Genomic DNA, 13,898 nt, shown 5'->3' with positions numbered 1-13,898 from the left:
AGTATAGGATGTGCAGCACATAAACATGACCTTAAATATCATTGAAATATTCTGTGAGAAAGTTACTCCTTTTTCATTTTTCTTTCATTCCTTCTTAGTATATTAAAAATAAGTCAATATGTTTTTAACACTTCTTTGATACTTCTAATTCTCCTCCCACTCCACCATACCCCATTTTCATTTTCGTCAGTGAAGATCTGGGCTCAGAGCCTTGGTCAGTTATGTAACAGGAGTTTATGAAAAATGCTTTAATTTTATTTTGTTACCTCTTAATCATAGCAGTAATGTTAAGTTTCCTTTAAAAACAAAAACAGCTCGGGGCGTCTGTGTGGCTCAGTCAGTTAAGTGTCCAACTTCGGCTCAGGTCATGATCTCACGGTTCGTGAGTTCCAGCCCCGTGTCAGGCTCTGTGCTGATAGCTCGGAGCCTGGAGCCAGCTTCTGTTTCTGTGTCTCCCTCTCTCTCTGCCCCTCCCCCATTCGTGCTCTGTCTCTCTCTGCCTTTCAAAAATGAATAAATGTTAAAAAAAAAATTAAAAAAAAAAACAAAAACAGCTCTATTTAGATATAGAGTTAAACTACCATACAGTTCACCCATGTAACATACCATTCAATAGTTTAGTATATTTGCAGAGTTTTACAACCATCACCACAATCAATTTTAGGATACTTTCATCACCCCAAAAGAAACCCTGCACTATTATTTTTCACACAACACTACCTTAGCTCCTAGGCCTTCACTACTTTCTGTCTATACATTTACTGATTGTGGATATCTCCTATAAATGAAATTGAACAATATGTGGTCTTTTGTAACTGGCTTCTTTCACTTAGTTTTCAGGTTCACCCATGTTGTAGCTTGTATCAGTACTTCCATTTCCTCTTCTTTTTTTTAATTTCTTTTTATTTTTAAATTTAATTTTAGTAAGATTAAATATAATTTAGTTTTGGGGGGTGCCTGGCTGGCTCAGGTGGAAGAGCATGTGACTCTTTTTTTCTTTTTTTTTTTTTAACATATATTTATTTATATTGAGATATAGCAGGTGCATGCATGTGCAAGCAGGGAAGGGGCAGAGAGGGAGGGAGGAAGAGAGAGACTCCCAAGCAGGCTCCACACTGTCAGCATAGAGCCTGATGCAGGGCTCAATCCCATGAACTGTGAGATCATGACCTGAGCCGAAATCAAGAGTTGAACGCTTAACTGACTGAGCTACCCAGGTGCCCTGAGCACAAGACTCTTGATCACAAGGTTGTGATTTCAACCCATTGAGTGTCGAGATTACATAAATGTTAAAATTGTATATGTATATATGTGTATGTGTACATATATGTGTATGTATATTTATACACATGTATATATATGTAAAATATATACACATACATATATGTTCATATATATTATTTAGTTTTCAAATAATATGCATGGTACCATCCATATCTTGTAGTTTATCCTACTTATTATAACACTTATACTTTCATTTTTTTAAGATTTAAGAAGCAAGGGTGCTTGGGTGGCTCAGTCGGTTAAGCGTCTGACTCTTGATTTTGGCTCAGGTCAGGATCTCACAGTCATGAAATCAAGCCCTGAGTCGGGCTCTGTGCTGGGTGTGGAGCCTGCTTGAGATTCTCTTTCTCTCCCTCTGCTGCTACCCACTTGTGTGCATGTGCACATGCTCTCTCTCTGTCTCTCAAAACAAAAAATTAAAAGATTTAACCAGCAATAATTTTATTTTTTTTGTTGAAGTATAGTTGACACACAATGTTACATTAGTTTGAGGTGTAGAACATAGTGATTAGGCAGCTCTGTAATTATGCTGTTCTCATTAAGTGTAGCTGCCATCTGCCACCTTCATTTATTTTCATTCAAATGATATTCTATATATGGATATACAACATGTTATCCATTCATTAGTTGATGGACATTTGGGTTCTTTCCACTTTTTGGCTCTTAGGAATAATGCTGCTATGAACATTCAGTACAAGTTTTTGTGTGGACATATGTTTTCATTTTAGGAGAGTATATACCTAGGAGTAGAATTTCTGGGTCATATGGTAACTCTGTTTAACCTTTTGAAGAACTCTGAGGTTGTTTTCCAAAGCAGCTGCACTATTGTACATTCCTTTCAGCAATGTATAAAGGTTCCAGTTTCAGGGGCGCCAGGGTGGCTCAGTCGGTTAAGCGGCCGACTTCAGCTCAGGTCACGATCTCACGATCCGTGAGTTCGAGCCCCACGTCGGGCTCTGTGCTGACAGCTCAGAGCCTGGAGCCCGTTTCAGATTCTGTGTCTCCCTCTCTCTCTGCTCCTCCCCTGTTCATGCTCTGTCTCTCTCTGTCTCAAAAATAAGTAAACGTTAAAAAAAAAAAAAAAAAATTTAAAGGTTCCAGTTTCAGGGTGCCTGGATGGCTCAGTAAATTAAGCGTCCAACTACGGCTTAAGTCACGATCTTGCGGCCCTGGAGTTTGAGCCCCATGTTGAGCTCTGTGCTAACAGCTCAGAGCTTGGAGCCAGCTTCAGATTCTGTGTCTTCCTCTCTCTGTGCCCCTCCCCCAGTTGCACTCTGTCTCTCTCTGAAAAATAAACATTAAAAAACATTTAATAAAAAATAAAGGTTTTAGTTCCTGCACATCCATACCAACAGTTGTTATTCTGTCTTTTTGATTATATCCATTATAGTGGTGTAAAGCAGTATCTCGTGATTTTGATTTATATTTCTCTGATGGCTGATGATATTGAACATCTTTTCATATGCTATATATAAAATGGAGTTAATAGTTCACGTATCATGGATTGCCATGGGGATTAAATGAGTTAATGTACAGAAAAGTGCTTAGCATGGTGCCTGGCACATGATACTTTTAAGAAGTTATTTTTTGTTATTATTGCTACTAATAAAATAGATAATATCTGGGCAGCAAGTATAAAGTCTCCCAAATTTGGGGATGCTTCTCTTTTCTGGTCTAGATCATATTTAATTATTTTAATTGTAACTAGTTGGAAATTTTAAGGTACCATGATACAGAAACTAGTCAGTCTCTCAGACTCCTCTGTTTCTTGTCATACAAGATCTAGGTATTTTTATTTTTTTAGCCTCTGTCTGAAGGTAGGAATCTTTGTTGGTTCAAACACTTTGGGGCCTCTTAGCTGAACATGCCTGGTTATTGACACCTGGTTAGGGTACACGATGGAGTGGGTGCCTTAAGCCTATAGCTCTGGGCCTCTGTAGAGAATTTTCACTCTTTGATTCCAGAAAAATGCAGGCATCTCAGAGAAGTCTCAAGGGTAGAGTTCGGTGCATGGGTGCACATGATGAATGTCACTCTGCCTACAGTAAAATCCTTTTAGATCTCTAGTATGGTGGAATCTTATTGTTACTTTTTCTTTATTTAGGAAAGAAAGATGCCACATGCAATTATTGCATACTTTGTTTATCCTCCCTCAATGCCTAACATGAAAATGTCCATTGACTTTGGATTTAGCCAAATTTTAGTTAAAATCTCTGTTCTCATAAGAAGGAAAAATTGTTATTTGATAATTGCCAAGAAGTCCAGGCCCTAGTATCCCCTATAACAGCAGCCTGTATTTCCCCAGAATATAAAAAAATGAGTGGATGGAGAAAGACTAGAGGACAGACGTTGTCTCTTTTTATATTTCGAGTGTCTAACATAGAGAAGGTGCCCAGCAATTACAGTATTTCAGTTTTCCCTGGGTGAGTGAATCTGAGTGATGTTTACCATCTCTAGTTTTAAAGGCAAATATTTTATTTCTTTTCCTTCTAGGTTTTCCAGACTGTGAAAACTTTGTACCTACCAAATGTCATGGTTCTATAACAGACAACAGTCCTCTCTTTGGACTTGACTGTGAAATGGTAAGTACTACTTTTGATGTTTCAACTGGAGTGTTACAAACTAGAGTAGAAGATGATTTCTTGAGTCTAATGTACCAGTGAATCAGTCCATTTCATTCCAGTATTCAGTTTAAATAACTGAAAGTAGGCACTTTTACTCACATTTTATTTTTTTTTTTTAATTTTTTTTTTTTTTTTTTTTTCAACGTTTATTTATTTTTGGGACAGAGAGAGACAGAGCATGAACGGGGGAGGGGCAGAGAGAGGGAGACACAGAATCGGAAACAGGCTCCAGGCTCTGAGCCATCAGCCCAGAGCCTGACGCGGGGCTCGAACTCCCGGACCGCGAGATCGTGACCTGGCTGAAGTCGGACGCTTAACCGACTGCGCCACCCAGGCGCCCCGCACATTTTAGAAAACTTAGATATATGCTCCAGGATGAAGAATAAATATCACTTAAGTTTTCTAACTACTTGTTATGTTTAACCAGATGTCTATACATTACCAGAAGTTTACTCCTTCTGTCTTTTGAACAAGTATTTTGTTCCCCTAAGGACTGCCTCAGCTACCACTGGTTTGGCTTGGTGTTACACATTTAAGATCAGAAGTAGGATTTGTCTCAAGCTCCCTTTGTGTTTCACTTTGTCTAATTAGTAAGTCTCCTTTCAAAGACAGGGCATCCTCTCTCACTTAGTACTCAGGTAACAGTCTCTCATTTCTGAACAAAGTGGCAAAGAGCTAAAATTTTAGAGTCTCATATCAGGGTGTGTATATGCTGGCCTTGCCTGTTAATGGCTTTGTCACCTTGGACAAATCCCTAACCTCTCTCAGTCTCAGCTTCTCTTTGAAGTGGGGATAATAACAGAGGTACTTCATTGGGTTATTGTGAGGTGGTATGTATAGAATGCTTAGTATTGCATAAGATGATATTAGAGCATGCTAATTAAAATTACTAGTGCTATTCCAGGGGCCCCTGGGTGGCTCAGTCAGTTGAGCGTCTGACTTCAGCTCAGTCATGATCTCGTGGTTTGTAGGTTCGAGCCCCACATCAGGCTTTGTGCTGACAGCTCAGAGCCTGGAGCCTGCTTCGGATTCTATGTCTCCCTCTCTGTCTGCCCCTCCCCCGGTTGCGCTCTGTGTCTCTCTCAAAAATACATAAACATTAAGAAATTTTTTTTTAAATTACTAGTGGTACTCAGCTAATACTGGAATGTAAAACACTCAATAAATGGTAAAATGATGGCTGATGTATTATTTCCATCCATCTTCCTTGAGCACACCCTTTTCAGAGCAATTAAACTGAATCGGTTACCTGAGATGAAAGGTTCAGCAGTCTGCCCAGCTTTAATTTCATTCATTCTGGATTCTCTAGTTAGCAAAAGGTTGTGCCATTGTCAGTGGGTCCCCAGTAGGTTATAGTCGACAGCAGTTGCTGTAGTCTGAATAATGAGAGGAAGCAAGAGCTTCCACCGTTCAGCAGTCTGACTCTGGCCTGGTCTTTCAGTGCCTCACATCCAAGGGGAGGGAGCTAACACGCATCTCACTGGTTGCTGAAGGAGGCTGCTGTGTTATGGATGAACTTGTTAAACCTGACAACAAGGTTCTGGACTACCTTACCAGGTATTTTTCACCTTGCCTTCTGCTCTCCCTTGAACTGGCAGACTAGAGTGGAATGTGAAAACACAAATAGTTTGTAGTTTCTGTTTAGTTAGGTATTATCTATATCTATATTATGAAAGACAAAGCTGGGGTACCACAGGTGTAAATTTTAATACTGAAATTGCACAATGTCTGTATATAGCTCTTAACCCTTCTTGCTCTCTAATCTTCCTGTGACCTTAAGGAAGCACAATATTTTCCTTGTCTAGAGTCTCCGGTTGTAATCATGATCTAGCAACTGCCAAACAGCTGGAACTTTGCTGTCTAATAAGACCTTATGTGAAAAACCTGCAAATCATTATTTATCAGTCAAAGGATTTTAGAGCTTAAGCTGCCTTGACCTTGAAAACCAATACAAAACTAAGAAATTTGAAGCTCAAAAATTTTTGTCTGCCTTTTTAAGGATTGTCATGCAATTTTAGAATACACATTTTATCATGATTAGGCAAAAAAAGGTAGTAAAACATTACTCTTTTTTGCCCATTGAAGTTGCATCTATAAATTGATGCTTACTTAGGCACAGAGAGGCCATGATAGTGATAAAGATTGTCCTATTAGGAGGCATGATAATTAGTATCATCAGTCATTTGTGGCAAAGATGTATGTATAAGTTTGTTTGTCACAGTATTTCACATATATGGGAACATATGAAAGTAGAGGATTGATTAAAATATGTGAAATCCATATAATGGAATACTCTGTGACCATTTAAAAGGATGTGTTAAAATAGGTTAATTGATGTGAAAACTTGTTAATATATAGTAAATGATAAAATCATGTTATAAAGTAATATGCATTATGATTGAATTTTTATAAATGAAATATATACATGAATATATGTATCAAAAGTATGAAAGGATATTTACTAAAATGTAAAAAGTGATCTCTGGGTGGTAGGATTATTGGTCATTTTAAATTTCCTCTTTGTTTATTTGTATTTTCAGCCTTTTTACAGTTAGCACATATTAATTTTTAAAAATACTCTTTTTGAAATGACTTTTCAAGGAGGAAACCTTATTAATATCCTGACCTGTCCATTTCTCTTTTTTCATTGAAAGCTTTTCAGGAATTACAAAGAAGATTCTTAACCCAGTGACAACCAAACTCAAAGATGTACAGAGACAGTTAAAAGCACTGCTTCCTCCTGATGCTGTGTTAGTGGGCCATTCATTAGGCTTGGATCTCAGAGCGCTAAAAGTGAGTATCTGATTTAGAACTTAGTTTTTCCAGTTTATATGCCTGTTCCATTCATCTCAAATCTAAAGTCTTGGGTTCTTCTGTCCCCCAGCCCAGTTGTTTTCTACTTTAGCATAGGATGCTACTCATTCTATTCTCTTTCCTCCTCAGATGATACATCCATATGTTATTGATACATCATTGCTTTATGTCAGAGAGCAGGGCAGAAGATTTAAGCTAAAGTTCTTAGCCAAAGCTATTTTGGGGTAGGTTGTTTGCATCTTATAATATTGTCCTGATAAGTCACATATAAGTTAGCATATAATATCTTATTTAACGCAAATGGCAAAATTGAGGATCTCTGCTCTTCTTCTTAGTCTGTAGACATTATTCCTTTCATTTCTTATGAATCCTGGGATGCTAATTCCAGAGAAGTATGACTAACAAATGGAAAAATCGTGGGAATACAAAAAGGGGTTTACATTCACAGCTGAGGTTTAATGGATAGATCGGGACAGGGAGGGGCAGAAAAGTTAATCAGAATTTGAAAACATAATGTTCCTATATTAAATGTACAAGCACATGTGTATAAAGATGTTCATTATAGTATGGTTTAAAAAAACCAAAAACCCTGCAAATATTCTGTAGTACTGGTTAAATAAATTACATTTATCTGTATTATTGAATACTTCATTATTGTTAAGAGAACATGATGAATCTATATATGTGCTAGTAAGAAAAACTCTTAAGATATTACTGAGGATAAAATGGAGATGCAGAACAAGATCTGTATATCCCCAGATATCAATATGATATAGATTAGATTTAGATGTATCTATAGACACAAATATATATGCTTTTTAAAGGTTTTTAAAAATGAATCAGAAAAGATGTATGGACCTATAAATACATATAGACACTTGCATGCAAATAAAAAATTTCTGGAAGTTAACTTTAAAAAATGGTTACATCTAAAAAATGAGACAAGGGGTTGGCTGGGGCATGGTCAGAGACTTTATTGGGTAGCCTAATGTCCAGATAATATGCTTGCTGTAAACAAAGCCATTTCTGATTGTTGTATATCGTCAGTCCTCTCACTCCTGGTACTCTCATGGCACTTAGGAATAAAGGAATCTTGATTGTTATGATGAAATCTGATTATCAGATTGCTGAAATTTTACATATAACCAGAATATTTGAGGTAGCTGAAAGAACCTGTCGTTAAAAAATGGTCCCAGGTATGTCAATTTTATCTTGACTTTCCAGGAAGGATATACAGTGTCCAGATAGGCTTGGTCATGATGCCACAGAAGATGCTAGAACAACCCTTGAATTGGCTCGGTATTTCCTTAAGTATGGCCCAAGGAAGGTTAGTATCTTTGACCTGTGTGTTTACTTTTCTTAAAATTATGGGACTAGAACAGATAGTCACAGACTGCCATCCCCTGTTGTTACCTTTCTTTACAAAGATAGGAGTGTAATTCAAGCTGAGCGTTCAGAATTAAGGCCTATATTACTAGCATAATGTAGTAGATAAGTATGTGGTCTCTGAAGTTGGACTTAATCTGTTTTTAAATATAGGATAGAGGCCCCTGGCTGGCTCATTCACTAGAGCACATGACTCTTGATCTCAGGGTTGTGAGTTTGAGCCCCATGTTGAGTGTAGATATTACATAAAAATAAAATCTTAACGGGCACCTCAGTGGCTCAGTCTGTTAAGTGTCCGACTCTTGATGTCAGCTCAGGTCTTGATCTCAGGGTTGTAAGTTTAAGCCCTGCATTGGGTCAGTTTCTTTGAACAACTTTAGTTTCTACACCTGTAAAATGGGAACACATTTCTCTAGTTTGTTGGTGGTGGTAAATGAAATATCTTTTACAAAGCTGTTAATATAGTGTCTTGAATATATTAAGCACCATAATGTGGTGGTGATCATTGTATGTTGATAATTGTAATAATTAAAAACTCGACATAGGCTTTTGTTCCTTTGGGGTGGGAGGAGCTTACCATTTTTTCAGTAGCAATTCAGTGGGTGCTAAGTTAGAATAGCACATAAGGGAGACATTGAAGAAGACACAGTTTCTGACAGGCCTTATTACAATACATTCTAACCTATTAGATTGTCCCATTGCATATGTTCTATCATGACTGCACTATGAAATAAATTGTAGTCCATTTAGAGCCATGAACATCCAGAATAGTATTTTGTGTCACGGTGGTAGAAAGACATTCTAAAATATCTTATTGGACATATAAATAATAGTTTCCCCTCTTTATGGAAGAATAATAAACTGATTTTGTATTAAACCAATAAAAGGTCTTTTTTGATGTTGCTGTAAAAGCCATTCTTTTATCATTTACAAAAGTTGCATGTTCATAAAGAAGTAAATTTTAAATGACTGACTCCATGGGGTCAGTGATGAGTCAAAATTGCCATCCCTTTTTACTTAGCCCTACTTGGCCCTTTTCTGTATTCATATAACAACACCAACAGCTGGTAACAGATTGCCATTCTTGGCTAAGCAGCCAGAAACAATCTGGTAACTATTGAAGCCAGCCTGGGTCTGTGGCAGTGACAAAGCCACTGTCTGCAGAAGCAAAGAACACCACTTGAATGGGTTTTTCTTGGATTTTTTTTTTTTTGCTGTTTTGTTTTTTTAAATCTCAAATGCTTTGCAGGAAATTAGATGGTTTTTACTACTTTATTTTCTCCAAGATTGCAGAACTAAATCTGGAGGCACTAGCTAGTCACCAAGAATTGCTAGCAGCAGGCCAAGGGCCAAGAAATACAGCAGAAGTAGTTCAGCAGTCAAACACAAGGTAATATTTTTCAGATCTAAACAAGAACAAAGAGTATATGGTTTCTGACATACAAAACTTGGAGTTTTTTGTTTGTTTGTTAAGTCTATTGAAAAATGTTTACCGGGGTGCCTGGGTGGCGCAGTCGGTTAAGCGTCCGACTTCAGCCAGGTCACGATCTCGCGGTCCGTGAGTTCAAGCCCCGCGTCAGGCTCTGGGGTGATGGCTCAGAGCCTGGAGCCTGTTTCCGATTCTGTGTCTCCCTCTCTCTCTGCCCCTCCCCCGTTCATGCTCTGTCTCTCTCTGTCCCAAAAAAATAAACGTTGAAAAAAAAAAAAAAAAGAAAGAAAAATGTTTACCAATAGTATGAGTAACATTCTTCCATCACAAAAACCGTGGAGGGAAAAATACCACCTTCTACCCTAAATAGCATCTATTATTATTATTTTCTAAATCTCATGACTGCTATTAAAATAACTGTGTCACCAAACAAACAAACAAAAAAAGATATTGAAATGAACTAAGTAGCATTAGGGGAGATGATAGACTTGTGGGTATTTTGATTTCAACAATCACCTGTAGCCTTGAGGTATTGCCCAGGTTAGAGGAAAACGAAAAACAGGTTCAGAAGGAGTTTGTCACCACACCATAATAAATGTATCAGATCCTTAGAGTATAACCTAAACATTGAGAATTTTTCTTGTTTATCCTTCCTTCCCTTAAATATAGAGCACTACTGTCCAGTATGATTTCTACAGTGATGGAATTGTTTTATATCTCTGCTGTCCAGTAAGGTCCACACAGTACAGTACATGTGATTAATGCAATTGAGGAACTGAATTGTAAATTTATTTAATACTAATTAATTTTAAGTAAAATAGCCACATGTTGCTAGTGGCTCCCTTATGTGACAGTACAAGTATAGAGAAATAACTCTGAGGTTAGGGAAAATGGTGGTTCTTAATTTGATATCTTCAACTTCTTTACAGTGTTTTAGAATGCTTGGACTTAATGGGTCAGAGACTCCTTTTCTTGACCCGGGAAGCAGAAACTAGTGAACTTTCTTCTTCCAGAAACTGTCAAACTATTAAGTGCCTTACAAATAAAGAGGTGAGTGACCTACTTTCTCTTTTTTTTTTTTTTTTTTCAACGTTTATTTATTTTTGGGACAGAGAGAGACAGAGCATGAACGGGGGAGGGGCAGAGAGAGAGGGAGACACAGAATCGGAAACAGGCTCCAGGCTCTGAGCCATCAGCCCAGAGCCTGACGCGGGGCTCGAACTCACGGACCGCGAGATCGTGACCTGGCTGAAGTCGGACGCTTAACCGACTGCGCCACCCAGGCGCCCCGCCTACTTTCTCTTTTAAGGTTGTGTTCTGGTTGCCCCACAGGAGCAGGACTGTCAGCTGACAGTGTCTGCTTGCCGAGCCCACCTTCGGCATTGTACACCACTTTGTATTTCTGGTCTTTTTCTGGTTTATAGAGATGTTTATCTTGGTTTTTAACCTGACTGTATTTTTTTGGTTGTCTCTTATATTTTTTTCTATTATTGCTGTATGTGTAAAGTAGAAGGGATAGATCACAACATGAATTTAAGTCATCTTGTTCAGAAGACCTATATATATATATATTTTTTCAATTTTATTTGGAAAGAGTTTTGTAAACTTAGAGAAAATTTACGTGAATGTTCGTCTATACCTTCTAACTGGATTCATCTTCTGTTAGCACTTTGTCCCATTTGCTCTATGTGTGTATATGCTGGCATGCTTATCCTCTCTTGCTATTTCTTTCTACCTCTTTCTATATGACATTTTAATTTTGAAACTATTTGAGTGTAAGTTGCGTATATCATGGCCCTTCCCCCCTCTATACTTCAATGTATATTTCCCGAAAACAGAAATATTCTCTTACATAACCATAAAAAACTTCAGTAAATTTAATATTAACACAGTACCTTTCTCTAATTTCATCTGTATTTCAGTGTTTTTAGTTGACCCAATAATGCCTTTTAGCATTTCTTTTCCCTTCCAGGGCCACATACTGCATTTAGTCGTCCTATCTTTTTAGTTTCCCTTAATCTGAATACATCCCTCAACCTTTCTTTTTTCATGACAGTGGTGGTTTTTAAGTAATACATGTTGCATATCACCTCACCCAGAATGTTCCTCATTTATGAGTTTGTGTGGTGTTTCCCCATGATTAGACACAGGTTATGCATTCTTTGCCAGACTACTTATAAGTCATGTTTACTTTCCAGGGTATCATATCAGAGGCACATGTTGCCCATCTGTCCTTTCTTTTGTGCTGTTTATTTTGATGACCTTAGCAAGATGTTGTCTGCTATCTCCACTGTAGATTTACTACTTTTGTCCCTTACTTCTAATAAGTAATATGAGGAGATACTTTTTTGAAAAACTGATGATTCTTAACCTGTTGTACAGTGGTTTCCAACTCTAGCATTTCCTTCATACTTACTAGTTGTTACTCAGCATTCCATAAGCAAGAGTCCTCCCTTTACCTTATTTATTTATTTATTCATTCAGTGTGGACTCACAGATTCCAGTTTAGTTCAGGACTCATAGATTCTTGTTTAATTATAAATTATAATTTATGATTTTACTACATTGTTTTGGTTGTCAGACTTCCCAGATTTAGCTAATGGTAGCCCCTTCAAAGTGGCTTCTTTGTCCTTGTGACATGCACCCATAATTTTTTTTTTTTTTTTTTTTTTTTAGCACTTTTTGTTACAAGATATTTAGTTTCATCATGATATTAGAAACCAAGATCTGGGCATTGGGTATGCATATTGCTACTGGGGTGTCTTTGTTTCTAGACCCTTAAAGCAGACAACAGGAAATAAATGCATATAGATATACATACATGTGCGTGCACACACACACACATATAAATATAAATATATATATATGTATATACATATACACACATATATATGTATACACATATTTTAGAAATCATATGTCTATATGAATACCTTTAATTTCAGCCTTTTCATATAGGGGTGTTCCTTGATTTTCCTCATTCTATATTTGAATCTCCCTTTATCCAGTGTGGGAACATTGGCTCCCAACATCAACATTTACTCATTGCTCAAACCTAAACTATATCCAAAATAGTTGTAGAATTGTTGCACCCAAATCACTGTAGAATTAGTTAAGAATATGAAGTTCAGTCTCTTCCTTATCCTTCACCCCATTTACAACTGAATATTGTGTATTCAGTTGGAATATTTTTCATTTATAAGTTACTTGGTTTTTCTCACCTACAGGTTAGCTGTGTTTAAAATATAGTTTGGTTCAATTGTTTCATTTTGCTTTCAGTTTTAGGCTTTTTTCCCTCTTGAATCTTTATTGATTTATTTTTGGGATCTGTAGAACATTAATGTGCCTCCCAAGGCAAAACTACCAAAAAGCATATACTCAGGAAAATATGCAGTTTTATGTGCCTCAACCTCACAGACCGCGAGATCATGACCTGAGCTGAAGTAAGACACCTAACCGACTGAGCCATCCAGGTGCCCCTGAAGTCCCAGTTTTTAATTGTTTTTTTTTGTTGTTGTTAATATTTTAGGATTTTTTTTTAATGTTTATTTATATTTGAGAGAGAGAGAGCATGAGCGGTAGAGGGGCAGAGAGACAGAGACAATCTGAAGCAGGCTCCAGGCTGTGAGTTGTCAGCACAGAGCCTGATGTGGGGATCGAACTCACAAGCCGTAAGATCATGACCTGAGCTGAAGTCGGACGCTCAACCAACTGAACCACCCAGGTGCCCCTACGTGTGCACGCGCATGTGTGTATGTATATATATATGCATATATATATACATATATACATATGTACATATACATATATATGTGTGTGTATATATATGTATATATATCCAATATGTTTACTTCCCCATCAGATACATGATTCGCAAACATTTTCTCTCTAGGTTGCCTTTTCATTCTACTGATTGTGTGTTTTAAGGAACTAAGTAGTCCCATTTGTCTATTTTTGCTTTTGTGGCCTGTGCTTTTGATGTTATACCCAGGAAATCATTGACAAATCCATTATTATGAAACTTTCCTCTATGTTTTCTTCTAGGGGTTTTATAGTTCTGGACCTTACCTTTGGGTGTTTAATCCATTTTAAGTTAATTTTTATAGATGGTGTAAGGCAAGGTTCCAACTTCCCTCCTTAGCATGTGGATATCCAGTTTTCCCAGTACCATTTTGTTAGACTATATACTTTTGTCAAAGATCATTTGACCATATACTCAAGGTTTTACTTCTGAATTCTATTCTGTTCCATTGTTCTAGATGTCTGTCTTTATGCCAGTGCCATGTCCCTCTTTTCCTCTCTACTATCTTCCTTTGTTTCCTTTGTGATTTTTTTTGTAATGACATATTTTGATATCTTTA

The 13,898-nt window shown here is 37.2% G+C and overlaps 1 protein-coding gene across 5 annotated transcripts in view; it reads left to right on the top strand.

Annotated features, from left to right (window-relative positions):
* Positions 1–13,898, top strand: part of REXO5 (RNA exonuclease 5) — a 36,342-nt gene that overhangs the window by 10,455 nt on the left and 11,989 nt on the right. For all 5 annotated transcript variants that reach the window (XM_045460410.1, XM_045460411.1, XM_045460414.1 and 2 more), the window contains 7 exons: positions 3,778–3,866; positions 5,350–5,465; positions 6,563–6,701; positions 6,852–6,946; positions 7,947–8,049; positions 9,395–9,498; positions 10,467–10,587. In XM_045460410.1, the coding sequence (XP_045316366.1) occupies positions 3,778–3,866; positions 5,350–5,465; positions 6,563–6,701; positions 6,852–6,946; positions 7,947–8,049; positions 9,395–9,498; positions 10,467–10,587 (767 nt within the window). The remainder of the gene's footprint in view (positions 1–3,777; positions 3,867–5,349; positions 5,466–6,562; positions 6,702–6,851; positions 6,947–7,946; positions 8,050–9,394; positions 9,499–10,466; positions 10,588–13,898) is intronic.

Source organism: Leopardus geoffroyi, chromosome E3, assembly GCF_018350155.1.
Source record: "Leopardus geoffroyi isolate Oge1 chromosome E3, O.geoffroyi_Oge1_pat1.0, whole genome shotgun sequence".
Classification (NCBI taxonomy): domain Eukaryota; kingdom Metazoa; phylum Chordata; class Mammalia; order Carnivora; family Felidae; genus Leopardus; species Leopardus geoffroyi.
The sequence above is the reverse complement of the archived record's forward strand: the minus strand, read 5'-3'. Positions and strand labels throughout refer to the sequence as shown.